At 36.6% G+C, this 18,451-nt stretch overlaps 1 protein-coding gene across 1 annotated transcript in view; it reads left to right on the top strand.

Annotated features, from left to right (window-relative positions):
* The window catches only part of ANKAR (ankyrin and armadillo repeat containing), a 53,861-nt gene that overhangs the window by 22,918 nt on the left and 12,492 nt on the right, over positions 1–18,451 (top strand). The window contains exons 8-16 of the mRNA XM_049772927.1: positions 473–681; positions 2,175–2,279; positions 4,862–5,103; positions 5,505–5,673; positions 8,973–9,214; positions 9,650–9,803; positions 9,888–10,049; positions 13,496–13,602; positions 16,231–16,353. Coding sequence (XP_049628884.1) covers positions 473–681; positions 2,175–2,279; positions 4,862–5,103; positions 5,505–5,673; positions 8,973–9,214; positions 9,650–9,803; positions 9,888–10,049; positions 13,496–13,602; positions 16,231–16,353 — 1,513 coding nt within the window. The remainder of the gene's footprint in view (positions 1–472; positions 682–2,174; positions 2,280–4,861; positions 5,104–5,504; positions 5,674–8,972; positions 9,215–9,649; positions 9,804–9,887; positions 10,050–13,495; positions 13,603–16,230; positions 16,354–18,451) is intronic.

Below are 18,451 nucleotides of genomic sequence, written 5' to 3'. Positions count from 1 at the left end.
TAGGGGCCGGGCGGTGGCGCTAAAGGTAAGGTGCCTGCCTTGCCTGCGCTAGCCTTGGACGGACAGCGGTTCGATCCCCCGGTGTCCCATATGGTCCCCCAAGCCAGGAGCAACTTCTGAGCGCATAGCCAGGAGTAACCCCTGAGCGTTACTGGGTGTGGCCCAAAAACCAAAAAAAAAAACCAAAAAAAAAAGACTGTATTCTAAGACTTTTGTACATTCTGAATTTATGAGCACGTTATAAGACAAGATCATGACTTTGAGGTGTGTGCTGGGGGTGCCAATATTAAGTATGGCTAAGGCAAGGAAGGCAAATTTATTTACAAGTGGAACATAGGAAACAAAATAGGAATGGAAGGAAAGCTGATGACACAAACCAGGCTTCCACTAATAACAAACTTGGGTAATCATACAAAAAAGTGAATTGAATTCTGAAACTCTCAACAATGATGCTGTGATCCTTGACTTTCAGGAACCAGTGTACCCCACTGTTACTTGCTGCTACTTCAGGAGCAATGGACACCATTCACTATCTATTATCTCTTGGTGCAAACTGGAGAAAAACAGATAACAAAGGAAATAATATAATTCATTTATCAGTGCTAAACTTTCACACAGAGGTTGTCAAGTATATAATAAAGTTGGACATTCCTGAACTCCCAGTTTGGAAAACTTTAGTAGGTGAGTATGGGACATGTGCTATCAATCACTTTACATGTTTTAATTTACAGAAGACTTTTAATTTGATTGAATTTAAGTTTGTTTTTCTTTATCCTAATATCATGTGCTATCTTTGTAAACAAATACTCTGATTATTATTAAATGTAATTATTGCTAGTCTGAACAGAACAAATAAAATAATACATGTATCACTTGTAAAATATTTTACAACTGGGGTGATAGCACAGCGGGTAGGGCATTTGTCTTGCGACTGACCCAGGTTCGATCCCTGGCATCCCATATGGTCCCTGAACCTGGAAGGAGTGATTCCTGAGCAAACAACAGAGCCAGGAGTAACTCCTAAGCACTGTCAGGTGTGGCTCAAAAACAAAACAAAACAAAACAAAAAGAAATTAATAGTCTTACAGAAAAAAATAAAAAGTAAATATATCACACTTAAAATATATTATTATACCCCCAATTTTTACTTAAAACCATAAATACAAATAATATTAAGCTATATATTTTGAGAATAAGCATAGATTTATTTCTAAATTAAATAATATTCCAGATGATATTTAACAGTTATATATTTTTCTTTTTTATGAATTTATTTATTACTATATCTGAATAAGGAAGAAAATCTTGATGTGAAATGTAGGTTTTTTTTTTTTTTTGGGTTTTGGGTCACACCCAGCAGCACTCAGAGGTTACTCCTGGCTCTACACTCAGAAATTGCTCCTGGCAGCCTCGGGGGACCATATGGGATCCGGGATTTGAACCATCATCCTTCCGCATGAAAGGCAAACACCTTACCTCCATGCTATCTCCCCGACCCCATGAAATGTAGTTTTATTTTAGTTATATTTTTTCTAATTTTTTCAAACATCTAACCATCTTCTTCATCATACAATATATTAATAAAAATAAAAACAAAGAAAAAGGAGAAAAAAAGAACTAAATTTGACTGGAAAAAAAAGATTCGCTAGTATTTGCCCTAAGTTTCTAAATTTTAGAGACAGATTCAACATATTTTCTCATATTTGGATTAATGTTGTATAGAAAAAAGTTGTTGGAACTTATTTTCCAAATTTGTATTTAACCTAACTAGAAACATTACATTTGTATTATAAATGTGCTTTCCTTTTTTTTCCCTTGAAAACCCAGCTTGTTTTATTTACCCACTGAGATGTAGTTTTCCAAGTGAATTTAAACCATGTTTAAATCAATCATCAATCAAATTGATTGATTCATCAATGCTTCATCAATGATGATTCATCAGTCATGAATTTAAACCATGACTAAGTCAATCTTATGTCAAACATAAAGCGTTTCAAGGGTTTGGGTGATAATTATGCAAATTGTAAACTGCAGTGAGCATGGTCTCCGAAATCTTTGAAGGAGAATTTGAAGAATGCAGTTGGTGTATCTCAACCCAGGGCTTCACTGGAAGAAACAGCCATTCCAATCCCCTGCAAAATAACGAGCATGTTTTCTTGTTGACTACTTACCAGAAATGTTACAGTGTGAAAGCTACAAACGAAGAATGATGGCCGTTATGTCCTTAGAAGTACTTTGCTTAGCAACTGAGACATATTGGAAATATATTTTGGATGCAGGTAATATAAAGTTGATTAACTATTTTTGCTTATACTCCATATTTTATATGGAGCCACACTTTATTCAATCGCTTTACATGTTTTTTATTTACAGAAGACTTTTAATTTGATTTAATTTAAGTCTATTTTTCTTTATCCTAATATCACATTCTTTACCTACCAGCCTCATTTTATTTAATGGAGGCTGTATAATCATGAAACCAGTTTGTAAACCTAGATTCTCTAGAGGTTTGCGAGCTTTCAATGATATTAGGAACCGAGGTTCAGGGATTAAGGCACAAGCCTGTCATGTGGCTTATCCTGGTTTGATCCCTGGCACCACAAGATTCCCAGAGCATCATAATTCTGGTGTGTCCCTTTAAACCCCAAAATACTAGTGGAGTGCCATGATTGGTTCCCAGCATCACAGGGCCTAACAAGTATTACAATTCTCAGCCTTAGTATTGACCTCCTGTGTACCATTTTCTTCCCCCCACACACAACCAAAATGAAATTTAAAAATATTAAATTATTTAACCATGTGGTATCATACATTTTAATTACCTATACATTTAGAACTTAAGGCTAATTGCTTACATTTGATAAGCTTAAAATTATTTATTTATTTATTTATTTATTTATTTATTTATTTATTTGGTTTTTGGGTCTCACCCGGCAGCGCTCAGTGGTTACTTCTGGCTCTACACTCAGAAATCGCTCCTGGCAGGTTCAGAGGACAATATGTTATGCCGGGATTTGAACCACCGTTTTCTGCATGCAAGGCAAACGCCCTACCTTCATGATCCGGCCACAAGCCTAAATTTCTTTTCCTTTTTCTTTCATTTATTTTGTACTCAAGGCTTCCTTGCTTCCTATTCTGTTTTCAGAGGTTTCTCTTAGTAGTGCTTGGGAGACCACATTCAGAATCAAACTGGGATTGGCCATATGCAAGGTGAAGTGCACCTTAACATCTCAACTTACATGGGCTGCACCATCTTCATAGCCCATCTAAGTCTAAAAATTTCTTATAACTAAATGGCTTTGAAGCTGTAGGGGAGAAATAATTAAATTAGAATTGATGGTTGAAAATTATAAGAGATAGAACTTAAATAGAAGAACTTTCTAGAAACTATAGCTATTTTAAAAAGATAAAAAGAATCAGTGCACTATTTTTATCTATTTTAAAGAGATGATGGAATTCTTAGTATCTAAAGTTTCTGTCCTGGCTGCTTCTCCAACCTTAGAGATACCTTTGGACTCTTGTCCTACTTCCTCCCTCTATTGGAAATTTTTTGTCTACACATCTGCATGACTAACTCTGAATCAGTTTTTAGTCAATATCCCTGACAAGTCAGGTGAGGGCTCTGCTTCATGTTGTCACTATTTTCAACGTAGACCTTAAAGAGATGAAGCTGGGGTGGTTCAGAACATGACTTGGTGCAGAAAATTTAGGGCAGTTCTTGGAGATCTTTTACCCAAAATAAAATACTCAGTTTCAAAGTGAAGCTGAATATGCCCAGAAAAAGGAATTGGAAAATAAAAGTGTTTGGGGGAAGAAAATTTTTATTGATGTTTCTATTTACTAGGATTATTTTGAAAAATATTGCCTGATACAACTTTCTGAAATGATGAGAATGTTCTCGTTGTACTGTCCAATATGGTAGCCACTACTCTAATTGAAACACCATCTGCTCACTCCCCATCAATACTTGTTAAATGACTAAAGAAATAAAAAATATCTATCATCCCTTAGTGTGTCTCTCAAGCTCTATCAAACACACACAACTCAATGTTCATGAAGTGAACACTAGATAAATTAGTTATGAGAAAGATGTTGTTTCAGGTAGATATATGTCTGCATGAAGAAAGTTCTAATTGTACTTCCAAGTTCTTCAGCACTTTGTGTTTGCTCTTCTTCTTTTTCACATGGCACTGAACCAAAATATCAGAAATTTACAATAGAGGTCAGATTTTCTAGTTTTACCAAACATTTCCATCTTTGAATTAATCCTAATTAATATGACTAATGTTATTATTTTCTATATTTGGCTTTTTTCCTCAATTTTATAGGTAAAATATAATAAGATGCACTATTATTTGCACAAAACTACCACAAATATGATACAATAACCAAAAAGTGTTTCTATGTGATATTCAGGATATTTATTTATTTCATTTAAAATTTAGTATTTCAAAACACTGGCCAAAGTTTGGTAGTTTAAGGGATCAACATGAAATGTGCAAGTGTGCAGTATAAAAATCAAATACAGGAATAAGGTCAACTAAATGATGGATGAGACAGAGAAGTTCATTCATGTGTTGTAGGTTCAAAAATATTTTGTAGAATTCTAATGCTAATACATTTTTGTTTGTTTGTGGCTATATCCATTGGTGCTCAGGGCTCACTCCTGGCTGTGCACTCAGGAATTACTCATGACCCTAAGGATGCAAGAGATCAACTCTGGGTTGGCCATGTGAAAGACAAGTGTCCTTCCCACTGTGCTTTCTCTGTGGCCCCAGGAGCATTACTTAAAATAGTATACTAAATTGATCCCAAGTGGTTACAAATAATTCACAATTTTAAAAATATTTCTTCATTGCAGGCACCATTTCTGCCTTAATCAACTTATTGAAAGTTCCCAGAATAAAATTACAGTGCAAAACAGTTGGGATGTTGAGTAACATATCTACACATGAAAGTGTGGTGCGTGCCATAGTAGATGCAGGAGGCATTCCAGCTCTGATCCACCTGCTGGATTCTGATGAACCTGAGCTCCAGTGTCGCTGTGCTGTCATTCTTTATGATATCGCCAAATTGGAAAATAAGGATGGGATCGCCAAATTTGTAAGTTCTTGTCACAGAACATCATTTTGACTTGTAGTAATTTCCTCATCATAGAAGGTAGGAAGGTAGATATACTTCTTATTATGCAGTAAAAATAGTTCCAGATTGGAAGAAGTCTGAGTTTAGTAAGGGTGGCAGTGGGACAGTGCTGCCATGGTCTCACAAGTGTCAGGAGAAAACAAGAGCAGGTCAGTGTGGGAGCAAACATAGGAAAGAGCATGAGATTCAGCAGAGTCCTTGTATCACAGTGGGTCGAGCTGACACTAGTATATCTTTTTAAAATGCAAATTTATTTTCTTTTGAAATATTTTAATTTTGTAATTTAAAATGATTTTTATAACCCATCATTGCACAAATATTAAAATAAATTTAATTGTAATTACATTAATGTTTATTTTTAGAATGGAATTCCAGCTCTGATAAATCTTTTGAAGCAAAACATAGAAAGTGTGCTAGTCAATGTAATGAACTGTCTACAGGTATTGTGTATGGGAAATAAAAATAACCAAAAAGCAGTAAGAGACCATAGAGGCATCTCATATCTTGTCTCATTTCTGAGCTCTGATTCAGGTAAGCATCTTTCTCTGTCTTATTTTACTTATTTTGCTTTATTTTGTTTTGGTTATTTTTCTAGCCACCTTTGACAGTAGTCAGGACTTACTCCTGGCTCTGTGTTCAAGAATCAGAGTCATATGTGATACAGATTTGACCCGGTTATATGTGTGCAAAGCAATGAGTTTTATACCATACTTATTTTGCTAGGTCTTTTATTTTTTCTTGCCTAATTGCTATTACTAGTACTTTCAACACTATGTTGCATAAAAGTGATGAGAATGGTTATCATTGGTATCTGACTTTAGAAAAAAAGCTTTAGTGTTTCTCCATTGAGTATACTATTTGTGATGGGTTTGTTATATACATTTTATATTATGCTTAAGTATGTTCCTTCAGCCACATATTTTATTTAAAAAAATTTAAACATATGTTAAATTTGACAAAAGCTTTCTTTATGTCTATTGAAATAATGGTGTATTAAATCTTTTGTTGATGGGATGCATTTCTTTAATTAATTTATATTCTTGCATACCTGGAATATTTCCACTTGAACATGATGTGTATATATATAGTTTAGTTTTGGGGCCATATTGGTGACACTCAGGGGTTACTCCTGGCTATGCACTCAGAAATCTTTCCTGGCTTGGGGGATCATATGGGAAGCCTGGGATTGAACCAAGATCTGTCCTGGGTCATTCATGTGCAAGGCAAACACCCTACTGCTGTACTATTGCTCTGGTCCCTATGTACATATATCTTAATATATTGTTGAATTTGCTTGACTAAATTTTGTTGAGAATTTTTTCATGCTATTCATCAGGGAAATTTCTCTTTAGTTTCTCTTTCTGTCATATCCCCAGTTGCTTTTGGTAGTAGCATAATGTGGAACTTATAGACAGTATTTGAAGTAATTGTGGATTTTTTTATTTTGACAAAGTTATTTTACTTATTATGTACTCTTAAAATGCAAAAACATTTATTCAAAAGATATATATGGGCTGGAGCGATAGCACTGCGGTAGGGCATTTGACTTGCACACAACCAACACAGGTTAGATCCCGGTTCAATTCCCAGCATCCCATATGGTCCCACATGCCTGGCAGGAGTGATTTCTGGCACAGAGCCAGGAGTAACCCCTGTGCGCTGCTGCGACCCCCAAAACAAACAAAACAAAATAAAACAAAAATTAAAAAGATATATGCACAAATATGTTCACTATAGCACTTAGTACAGTTGCTAAAATATGGAAACACCTCAATTGTCCAAGGACAGAGGAATGGATAAAATAAAAGTTGTGGTATATATGCATGATGCACATCTATCTACTATACTGTGTAGCTATAAAAATAAAGACAAATTTAGGGACAAAGTGCTACAGCAGGTGGTGCATTTGCCTTGCATGCTGCCAACTCTGGTTCAATCCCTGGCATCCCATGTGGTCCTCTCATTACCACTAGGAGTAGTTCCTGAATTTAGAGCCAGGAGTAAGCCCAGAGCATCACTAGTGTGACTCAAAAAAACAAAAATTAATAGATAAATGTGATCCTACATGGAAGGAACTGGAGGGTGTCATATTAAATGAAAAAAGTTCAGAGGGAAAAGGACAAATGCCAGATGATATCACTTATCTGTGCTAGTAGATAAAAAGGAATAAGCTGTACTGAACAATGCTACATCCTTTACATCGGATTAAAAAGCTCAGATCACCAAGAATGAAGTTGGATGGCCTGAGCGATAGTACAGTGAGTAGGATGTTATGCAGTCATGCGTGACAGGTTTATTTCCTGGCATCCCATACAGTTCTTCAGGTACCACCCAGAGTGTTCCCTGTGCATTTTCAGGAGTGACTGACTCACAAACCAAAAATGAAATAAGGTTGAAGGGTGGGGATGAGGAGATGAATAGATGAAATAAAGATGACATAGGGACAGTGGCAGAGAGGGTCTTGAGCGATTTGATTATGGTGGGGTATTGTATCTTTGACAATCAATACCATACACATTATTATAATCATTATAACCATGCCTACATTAAAAATGATTATACAATTAAAATAATTAATTAATATAGCAAAATAGTAGAAATGTACACATCAACAACATATTCAAAAGTCCTGCGTTATTTGTGTAATGTTTCTGTAAGTTTTGAAGACAACAGGGTTCAGAGAGAAAGTACATACAACAGATGAAGTGTTTTCCTAGTACTCAACCTCTTGTGCTGCATAGGATACCTCATCACTACCCAGAGTGATCCCTGAGTGCAGAGCCAGGAATAAACCCTGAGAACCACTGGGTGTGCCCCCCTCAAAAAAAATGTTCTTAAAGAGAGCAAGTGCAACTGATTAGTAAACCTATAAGAAAATGTTTAAATTGACCAGTAATCCAAAATACATAATATAGTAAAACACCATTTTGTCTACCAAGTTGACAAAAATATTTCTTATTATTTATATTATTTATTTATTATTATTTATAATAAAGTTATCATTGTTATTTTGGGCCACACCTGGCAATGCTCAGAGCTTACACCTGGCTCTGCATTTAGGAATCACTTTTGATAATGCTGGGGAATCACTTTTGATAGGTTGCATGCAAGGCAAACACCTTACACACTTATGTACTATCATAAGGTGTACTACTTACTATAGCCGTTATGCATCTATTATTAACTATTATACTCATACTTTATAATGACATATTAACATTGATAGTTATAAGGAAGTATATGATGCTGCCTATTCTGAAAAGCAATTTACTTGGAATGATTCCTGGGACTTCACCATGGGAAAATCAGAGATAAGTGGGAAATATGTACAAATATTCTTCCTACGCATTATTTTGAAAATTTTGAAAAGCTGGAAATAACATGTAATTTTAAAAATGTAAATAATTAGGGAAGTGTGGTATGGAATAGTTAGGAGACATTGATATTAACATGAAATGTAAAAAGTGTTTTGCTGGTAACTAAAATGATAGGTACTGTATTGATAGAATTGGGTTTGGGGAGTGACTGTGGTTTGGGTCACACTCAGCGGTGCTAGGGATTGAACCGGCTTTGTCTCATGCAAAGCAAAGCCTTACTACCTGAACTCTCTAACTCAAGCACTACCCCCAATCAATCAGTACTTGTAAACAGTGATGAGATCCAACCATATGTTGTATTTTATTTGGTAGTGAGAACATGAACAATATTCCTCTCTATTTCTTTGCATGCAGTAAATTGGGTTTTATACTGTGAGGAATGAATGGCCTATCATATCTTGTTATGGTTGCTTTGACAAAGATGATTTAGCTAGTTCTTGAATTCATTTGAAGATGCCTTAAAAGCCGTTGCTGCTGCCACAATTGCTGAGGTCGCACGTGACAACAAGGAAATTCAGAATTCCATGGCTGCAGAAGGGGTCATTCCTCCTCTGATCGCTATTTTTGGAGGAAACCACATCAGCGTTCAAGTGAAGGGAGCAAAGGCTGTGGAGTCACTGTCCACTTACAACTCCCGCATCCAGAGAGCGTTTCTGGAAAACTCATTAACTAAGTATCTCTTAAAACTCCTTAAGGTAAGACTTTCATGACAATCTGTTTTCTTTTCTTTTCTTTTCTTTTCTTTTCTTTTCTTTTCTTTTCTTTTCTTTTCTTTTCTTTCTTTCTTTCTTCTTCTTTTTTTTTTTTTGGTTTTTCGGGTTACACCCGTTTGATGCTCAGGGGTTACTCCTGGCTAAGCGCTCAGAAATTGCCCCTGGCTTGGGGGGACCATATGGGACTCCAGGGGTTCAAACCGCAGTCCTTCCTTGGCTAGCGCTCACAAGGCAGACACCTTACCTCTAGCGCCACCTCTCCGCCCCCAACAATCTGTTTTCTTAGGCAAAGACTTCCCTACTGAATTCTACTAAATAAAACCAAAACTGATTTTGAAACCAACAGTTTAGAGAATATAGTTGCTGTTCAGAGACAAATACTCATTGGATGACTATATTTTTTTAAATTTAATATAGGCATTTCAAATAGATGTTAAGGAACAAGGTGCAGTAGCACTTTGGGCCTTGGCAGGGCAAACACTGAAGCAACAAAAGTTTATGGCTGAACAGATTGGATACAACTTTATAATAGATATGCTCTTATCACCCTCAGCAAAAATGCAGTATGTTGGTAAGTTATATTCAGTGTATCTATTTGCACAACCTAGAAAAAAACACTGGAGAGTCACACATATTTCTTGCTTTTCTTTACCAGGGGGTGAAGCAGTCATAGCTCTAAGTAAGGATAGCAGGTTGCACCAAAATCAAATCTGTGAAGGAAATGGGATTGCACCACTGGTTCGCTTACTGAAAATCAGTAAAATCGCGGAAGGTACACTTCTGAGTGTCATCAAGGCAGTGGGATCTATTTGCATTGGTTGGTACAATTCTGGTTTTTGCTATTTGCTATTTGCAATATTTGCAAATAATTGCTCAGTTATTACTCTGCTTGCAGAATCAGGGAATTATATGGGATGCCAATGATGGAACCCAAATAGGCTGTGTGCAATGCAAGTACTGTACTATTGTTCTGGTCCCTATTTATTTTTATCTTTTTAAAATATAAATTCTAAGTTGAATCACCATGGAATATGAGTTACAAAGTTGTTCATGATTGAGTTTCAGTTATACGGTGTTCCAACACCCAGCCCTTCACCAGTGCATATTTTCCACCACCAATGCCTCCAATCTTCTTCTATGGCAAGCATTATTTTTCTCTATCTTCCTTTTTTTTTCTCTCAGGCATTGTAGTTTGAAATGCTATTACTAAAGGGATATTATGAATATTAGTTTACATCCTTTCAGCACATAGTTCTCATCCAGACAGATCATATCCAATGGTCATTGTCATAGTGGTCTCTCTCTGCCTTAAATGGACTCCCACCCCCACACATCGTGGCAAGATTTCTACCCAGGATCAGTCTTTTTGGCCCTCATCTCTATTTCTTTTGGGTATTATTGTCATGCTTTGTTATTTTTAATATCCCACAAGTGAGCATGATCATTCTGTATCTATATCTCTCCCTCTGACTCATTTCACTCAGCTTAATACTCTACATATACATATATAAGCAAGTTTCATGACCCCATTTTTCCTAATCACTGTGTAGTATTCCACTATGTGTCATAATTTTTTATCCACTCATCTGTTCTTAGATAACTTAGTTATTTCCATAATCTTTGTCTTTAAAACATGATAGTGAGTTCAATTGTTAAAAATAGCTAAGCATAAACTTGCTCTTGAGCCCTGGTTTAAAAAGAAAAGGACAGTAAGACTTGGTTACTTTAACAGAGGAATTGTGGACTGTGTCAATAAACTGTATACTTCTGATAAGATCTATGTTCAAAAAGAGTGGAAAGTGAAAATATGTGAAATTGTTCCATTTGAAACAAAATGGAAGACTCTCATAGGAATTATGCAAAGCAAAATAAGGAAAAGACAATCATTGGATGATTTTACTTTTGCAATATAAAGAAACATGCATTGGTGAAGAAACAAAACAAAATATAAAGACAAACTGCTGGAAAGATAGAAGAGTTAAAGTACTGGCCTTTCATCCTGCCAACCTCAGCTGGAATCCCAGCACCATGAGCACTCCTGGGGAGACACTCCTGAGCACTGAACCATAAAAGTCCCTGAAGCTGTGGCCAATCACCTGCCTCTAAATCTCTCCCCAACTCAAACAGCAAACCAGTGAGATTAATAATAGAATTAAGACTAAGATTAATTGGCAAGCAAGGGGTTGGGGAATGACATAAGACTGAGGGGTGAAACGAAATATTTTTCTCTATTAAATTATATAAATACTTTTGGCAAAAATCAGTTCACTGAGAAGTAGGAAGATGGTTCAAAATACTGGAGCACATGAGGCCAGAGAGTTGTGAAAGAAGATCGTACACTTGCCTTACATGCAGCAGACCTCTGTTCAAGCCCTAGTACCAAGTATGGTTTCCCCAATACTGCCAGGAGTGATCACTAAGCACAGAACCAGGAGTAAACCCTGAGCATAACTAGGTGTGCCCCTCACAAAATAAAGCTGAACACATGTTTTGCATGCAGGAAGTATGCATTTGATCTTTAGGGCTCCAGGGTTTCCTAAGCACTACCAGATGTGACTTCAAAATTAAAAAACAACAACAACAATGACAACAACAACAAAAAACCTCACTATAAACTTGAAGGTCAATTTCTAAACTCCTTGTTCTGTTGTATCTCACTGCCTTATTTAGTACTGTTGGTTTATATAATAAATCTTGGGTACAAGGGGCCAGAGTGATGGTGCAGCAGTAGGGCATTTGCCTTGCATGCGGCTGACCTAGGACAGACCTTGATTTGATCCCCCTGAGTCCCATGTGGTCCCCCAAGCCAGGAGTGATTTCTGAGCGCATAGCCCAACAACAACAACAACAATTACAAAAACTTTAAAATACTAGGTGTGAAAGGATCAAACTAATTCCAATAAACATAAGTAGCAGGATTAGAAAAGAAAAGCAAGATCCGAAATTGATAAATGCCAGAAGTACTAACATTTAAACAAGACATCTTATGTACAAATTGTAGGATATGAAATGATTTACAAAATATTGATAAAATATAGGTAAGAATAGAATATTATATTGGAAAATAAGACACTGCTAACAGAGCCTCAAGAAAACTCAATATATAATGTACCAAATGTATGGAATGGAAGACTTGATATTGGCATGTTTATTTCATGTATTCATAAATTCAACACAATCCCAATAATTAAGCTCAGAAGTTGGTAGATTAATTTTCAAAAGTATATAGAAATACAATGGATCCTGAATAGCCAAACCACTTTAAAAATATATGCCAAAGGTCTTGGGGATTCAAAGGAGGGTCACACCCATGTGGTGGTTGGCAAGATAATGACCTTCTTCCTGTACTATCTTCCCTGCCCTGAATTCAGAAATTATAACCAGGTGATTTATTCTAGTTAATTTTGTTTTGTTTTGGGACCACATTCAGTGTTTCTCAGGGTTTACACCTGTTTCTGTGCTCAGAGATCACCCCTGGGAAGATTTTGGGATTGAAGTCAGATTAGCTTCAATATAGGCAAGAGCCTTACCTAGAATTATCTTGTAATTATCTTGTAATATAGAATTACCTAACATTATTTTACTGTGATTTTAAATAAATTAAAAAAAAACTTTGTATAGAGGGGCCAGAGCAATAGCGCAGCAATAGGGTGTTGGCCTTGCATGCAGCTGACCCAGGACGAACCTCGGTTAGATCCCTGGGTTCCCATATGGTCCCCCAAGCCAGGAGCAATTTCTGAGAGCATAGCCAGAAGTAACCCCTGCGCATCACCGGGTGTGGCCCAAACACCCTCCCCAAATACCGTTGTATAGAAAACAGTAGCAATTATAAGTTTAAATATCTAACACATTATTTCTTCAAGAAATAGTAACTATGTAATTATTATCCCTTGGTAGTCTAATAGTTTTAATTTTATTCTAGAAAACTATCAACACAATTAACAGAAAACCGTCATGTTTATTCATCCCATTAAATATATAAATTTAGTAAAACTGCCAATAAAGCATTTTCTTTTGTAATTTATTAGCTCTTGTAATTTACTAACTATATTTTACTAAATACAATTTACTAGGTATATATAATTTATTATATATTTATAATATATACTATAATTTATTATGTTTATTGTATGTGTATAATTTACTAGCTAATTCCCCTATAATGTACTAGCTGTAAAGCAAAAAGAATTCATCAAGCCCCAATCAAGCATATTTATTTTATCATTTTCTAGATGAAAAAAATTACCTTGTTGGTTCTTTCAGGTGTTGCTCACACAAGCAATCCTGTTAGTCAGAGATATGTTGTAGAGGAAAATGCTCTGCCAGTTCTTATTCAACTACTGAGAACTCACCCTTCTCATTACATTAAGGTACAAATAAGGGTTTTAAGCTTTTCTGTCCCAACATGGTAAAAATGAATAGAACTAGGATTTTAGGAATGATTTACATCATCATATAAGTTCTCAAGTATACAGATATTAAAAATCATTTTAAAACTATCCTTAAAGTTATTTTGAGAAAGTTGCTGAAGGTTCAGAGAGACAGTACAGAAGTTAAAGGCACTTCCATTGCATGTAGCTGGCCCTAGTTCGATCCTCAGAATTACCAGGAGTGGTCCCTAAGAACAGAATCAGGGCCCGGAGAGATTGCACAGCGGCGTTTGCCTTGCAAACAGCTGATCCAGGACCAAAGGTGGTTGGTTCAAATCCCGGTGTCCCATATGGTCCCCCGTGCCTGCCAGGAGCTATTTCTGAGCAGACAGCCAGGAGTAACCCCTGAGCACTGCCGGGTGTGGCCCAAAAACCAAAAAAAAAAAAAAAAAAAAAGAACAGAATCAACTTTAGCACTGCTGGGTGTTGCCCAACTGCCCCACCAACTGCTATGCAGTTAGTAGTTAATGTTATTAAAATATTTTTTCAGTGGCTGGAGTGATAGCACAGCAAATAGGGCATTTGCCTTGCATGCAACTGACCAAGTTCAATCCCTGGTATCCTATATGGTCCCATGAGCCTGACAGGAGTAATTTCTGAGCACAGAGCTATGAGTAATGCATAAAACTGCCAGGTGTGGTCCTCAAAAAATCCAACCACATGTGTATATAATTTTTAAATACAATATTAAAGTATCATGCCCATGCTTATAAAAGATTGTTTTCAGATGTTTGATCATTTATAGACCTGGCATCCCTCTCCCCCGCAACACACACACGCTAATGCTTTTAGGTCATGCCATTTGTTTTCATATAAAAACATAGTTTAGGGGCAGGATTGGTAGGCACAGCCATAGGGCTTTTGCCATACACGCGGCCAACCCAGTACAAACCTGGATTCTATTCCCGGTATCCCATATGATCTTTAGAGTCTTCCAGGAGCAACTTCTGAGCACAGAGCCAGGAGTAATCCCTGATCAGCCCCCGGGTGTGACTTCCCCACACACAAAAAAACATAGTTTAATATTTAAAAATGTCTCCACTACGACCCAGCAATAAACAAGTTTCATTACACTTTCCTAAATTGTTTCAGAATATTTGTTGAATGACTTTTAAAATGTAGTAACAAACTATTTCTCAATATTCCCCAAACCTAAATTGATAAGCATCCCATTTAAAAGGTATGCAGTTCCAAACCATTTGTGGGTGGGCTTTGGTTTTTATTTTTTATTTTAAATAACATCTTTAAGTACCATGATTGCAAACATGATTGTAGTTGGGTTTCAGTCATAAAAAAAAAAACCACCCCCTTCACCAGTGCAACATTCCCATCACCAGTGTCCCCAATATCTTTCCTTCTCCCCCCCAACAAGCCTGTATTCTAGACAGGCATTCTGCTCCTCTCACTTATTAACACTGTCAAGATAGTTGTTAGTTTAGTTATTTCTCTAACTGCATTTACCACTCTTTGTGGTGAGCTTCATATTGAGAGTCAGTTTTTCCAGACGCATCTCTATTGTCTCTGGGTATTATTACACCAATGTCTTTTATTTTTCTTACAACCCATAGATGAGTGAGACTATTATATGTCTATCTCCCTCTCTCTGACTTATTTTACTCAGCATAATAGTTTTCTTTTTTTGTTTTGTTTTTGTTTTTGTTTTTTTGTTTTTGGGCCACACCCAGTGATGCTCAGGGGTTACGTCTGGCTATGCGCTCAGAAGTCACTCCTGGCTTGGGGGACCATATGGGACGCCGGGGGATCGAACCACAGTCCGTCCTAGGCTAGCGCAGGCAAAGCAGGCACCTTACCTCTAGCGCCACTGCCCGGGCCCAGCATAATAGTTTTCATGTCCATTTATGGGTAGGAAAATTTCATGACTTTGTCTCTATTAATGGCTGTATAATATTCCATTGTGTATATGTACCACAGTTTCTTTAGCCATTCACCTGTTGAAGGGTATCTTGGTTGTTTCCAGATTCTGACTATTGTAAACAGCTTTGCAATGTGAGGAAGACCTTTGTGTTTTGTGTTTCCAAACAGTTTTTTAAGTCATACCAGGATTTTGATAAAAATTTTACATATGGAAAGGAAAAAACTAGGTACTTAAGATAATACCTTCTCACTTATTTTGCTGGACCTAATTGCCTCCCCCAGACAAAGGGAGCTTTGCAGAGGATCATAGTCTGGAGGAAGAATATTGTCCCCCACGGGGGCCAGAGGGATCGTATGGAGGTGAGGCATCTGCCTTGGATAGTGGCTTGAATCCCAGCATCCCAGATTGTCTCCCGGGCCTGCCAGGAGCGATTTTTGAGGGTAAAGCCAGGAGTAACCCCTGAGCACTGCTGGGTTTGACCCTAAAACAAACAAAAAAAGGAATATTGTCCCACAGTTAATAATAAGAGACTTTTCTCCAGAAGTTGCAAATGACAGTTTCTACATACTAAAGGATTTGGACTAATTTACTTTATAGGATCTTTAAGTTAGTTTATTCCAAATATTTATATAGTGAAATGTCATTGGATGAATTACAAATAAAAAAATGAATTCTGAACATTATACTTTTAGGTTGAAGTGGCATTTTCCCTGGCATGCATTGTCCTAAATAATGATAAATTACAGAATGAGTTACAAAGAAGTGAAGGATTTGAGTATAATGATGTCCTTTATCTTCTTCATTCACCAGAAAAGGTAATATTTTTACTGAATATTAGAGGAAGTTAAGTTACTTGTTAAAGTCTAATATCCTATTAAGTTATCAAGCATTTTAATAGAAATACATAAATATATTATTTAAGACACATTGATAATAGTAATCACATTTTTTATCTTTGAAATAATGGCAATTTTATGGCTTTCGGTAAATAGTAAAAACGATCTATTCTAAATGCATCAAACTTTTAATCTTGTGACCTTATATCTCCCAAGCATCTGTTACCCAATATGATAGGACAGTGTTTCTCAAACTGCATATAGTAGAGGAACTCTTTTTGCTTCCAGCAATTTGTTATGGGGAGACTTTTAACTTTAAATTTTAGTATGAATTTAGAATTTCTTTGTTTTTGTTTTGTTTTATGTTTTGCTTTTTTGGGGCCACACCTGGTGATGCTCAAGGGTTATTCCTGGCTATGTGCTCAGAAATTGTCCCTGACTTGGAGGACCATATGGGATGCTGGGAAATGGAACCGTGGTCTGTCCTAGCTTAGCACATGCAAGGCAAACACCCTATTGCTTGTGCCACTGCTTTGGCCCATAAATTTAGAATTTCTGGGGCCGGGGAGATAGCAAAATGGTGGGGCATTTGCCTTGCAAGCAACTGATCCAGGACGGATGGTGGTTCAAGTCCTGGCATCCCATATAGTACCCTGTGCTTGCAAGGAGCGATATCTGAGCACAGAGCCAGGAGTAACCCCTAAGCACTGCTGGGTGTGACCTAAAAATGAAGCAATAAATAATAAATAAATTTAGAATTTATGGAATATGTTTTGTCATATTTTTATTTAGTTTTTCTGGAAAGCAAACAAGAAACTAGTGTTAATATAGTAGGCTTTCCTAATCTTTATTTTAATGTTTCACCAATTTTTCTTTATTTTTCTCTCAGAATAAGGAGTCTCCTTTACTATATAGTTATAATATTGTTTTAGTTTCCTTCATTGTGTGCAACTTAGTTATAAAATTAATTCCTAGAGGGTGGAGTCTGATTGCTGCCAAACACCATTGCAAAGGGCAGCATGCTGACCATCAGCTGTGGCTTTTGAGACCAACCTGGCTCAGAAGTGTCTGGGAAACTGCTTAATGGAGGTGAGCTGGAAATACCCAAATAAGGTGGAGCCAGAGAAGCTCAGACTCTCTGCTTTGCTTCGTGGCTGCATGCATCTATTAATGAACCCTTATAACATATAGGGAAAAAAAACATAGAACAAGCATCACAATGGGGAAACAACACAGAACTACACCAGGCATAGAGAATGAAGATGGCAGTTCTTATGACTCAAAAAATGCCAATCATCTACTTAGCCTCTAAGTTTAGAGAAGAAAGATGGAGAATGTTCATAGAAATCAAAGAAAGCATAGATCGAGTTTGAACGGACCACAAGTAAGAATCAAGAGGATATCAAGATAGAAATCAGAAAATTTCAAACTGATATAGCAGGTCTGAAAAACTCAGACAAAATGAAAGCCTCTCCAACAGGGTAACAACAGGTGAGGACAGAAACAGTAAACTGGAAGATGAGATGCATAAAAACTCCATACAAGTGATTGGAAAACAGCCTAAAATCAAATGAGCAGACAATAAAAAATGTACTCAAAGAATGTGAATAAATGAAAATAGAAGTCTTTGATAGACTCAATAGAAACATAATAATCATTATAGTCCCAGAGATCCAGGAATATAATCCTCAGGAAGAATCAACAATCAAGGACATCATTGAAGAGAAATTCCCAGAGCTAAAGACTGCATGCAACCAAATTCTGCATGCCCAAAGAGTAACAGCTAAAAGGGACCCAAAGAAAAACATCCCAAGAAGAATTCTAGTCACAATGATGAATCACACAGATAGGGATAGACTACTGAAAGCAGCAATATCAAAAAGGAAAATTACATTCAAAGAAGCATCCTTAAGATTTACAGCAGACCTGTCACAAAAAACCCTCAAGGCCAGAAGGCAGTGGTGGGATATAGTGACAAAACTCAACTAAATGAATGCTTTACCTAGATTACTCCACCCAGCCAGACTCACATTTAGGTTTGAAGGAAGTATACATAACTTCATTGATAAACAACAGC

This window comes from Suncus etruscus, chromosome 5 (genome assembly GCF_024139225.1).
Source record: "Suncus etruscus isolate mSunEtr1 chromosome 5, mSunEtr1.pri.cur, whole genome shotgun sequence".
Taxonomy (NCBI): Eukaryota; Metazoa; Chordata; class Mammalia; order Eulipotyphla; family Soricidae; genus Suncus; species Suncus etruscus.
The sequence above is the reverse complement of the archived record's forward strand: the minus strand, read 5'-3'. Positions and strand labels throughout refer to the sequence as shown.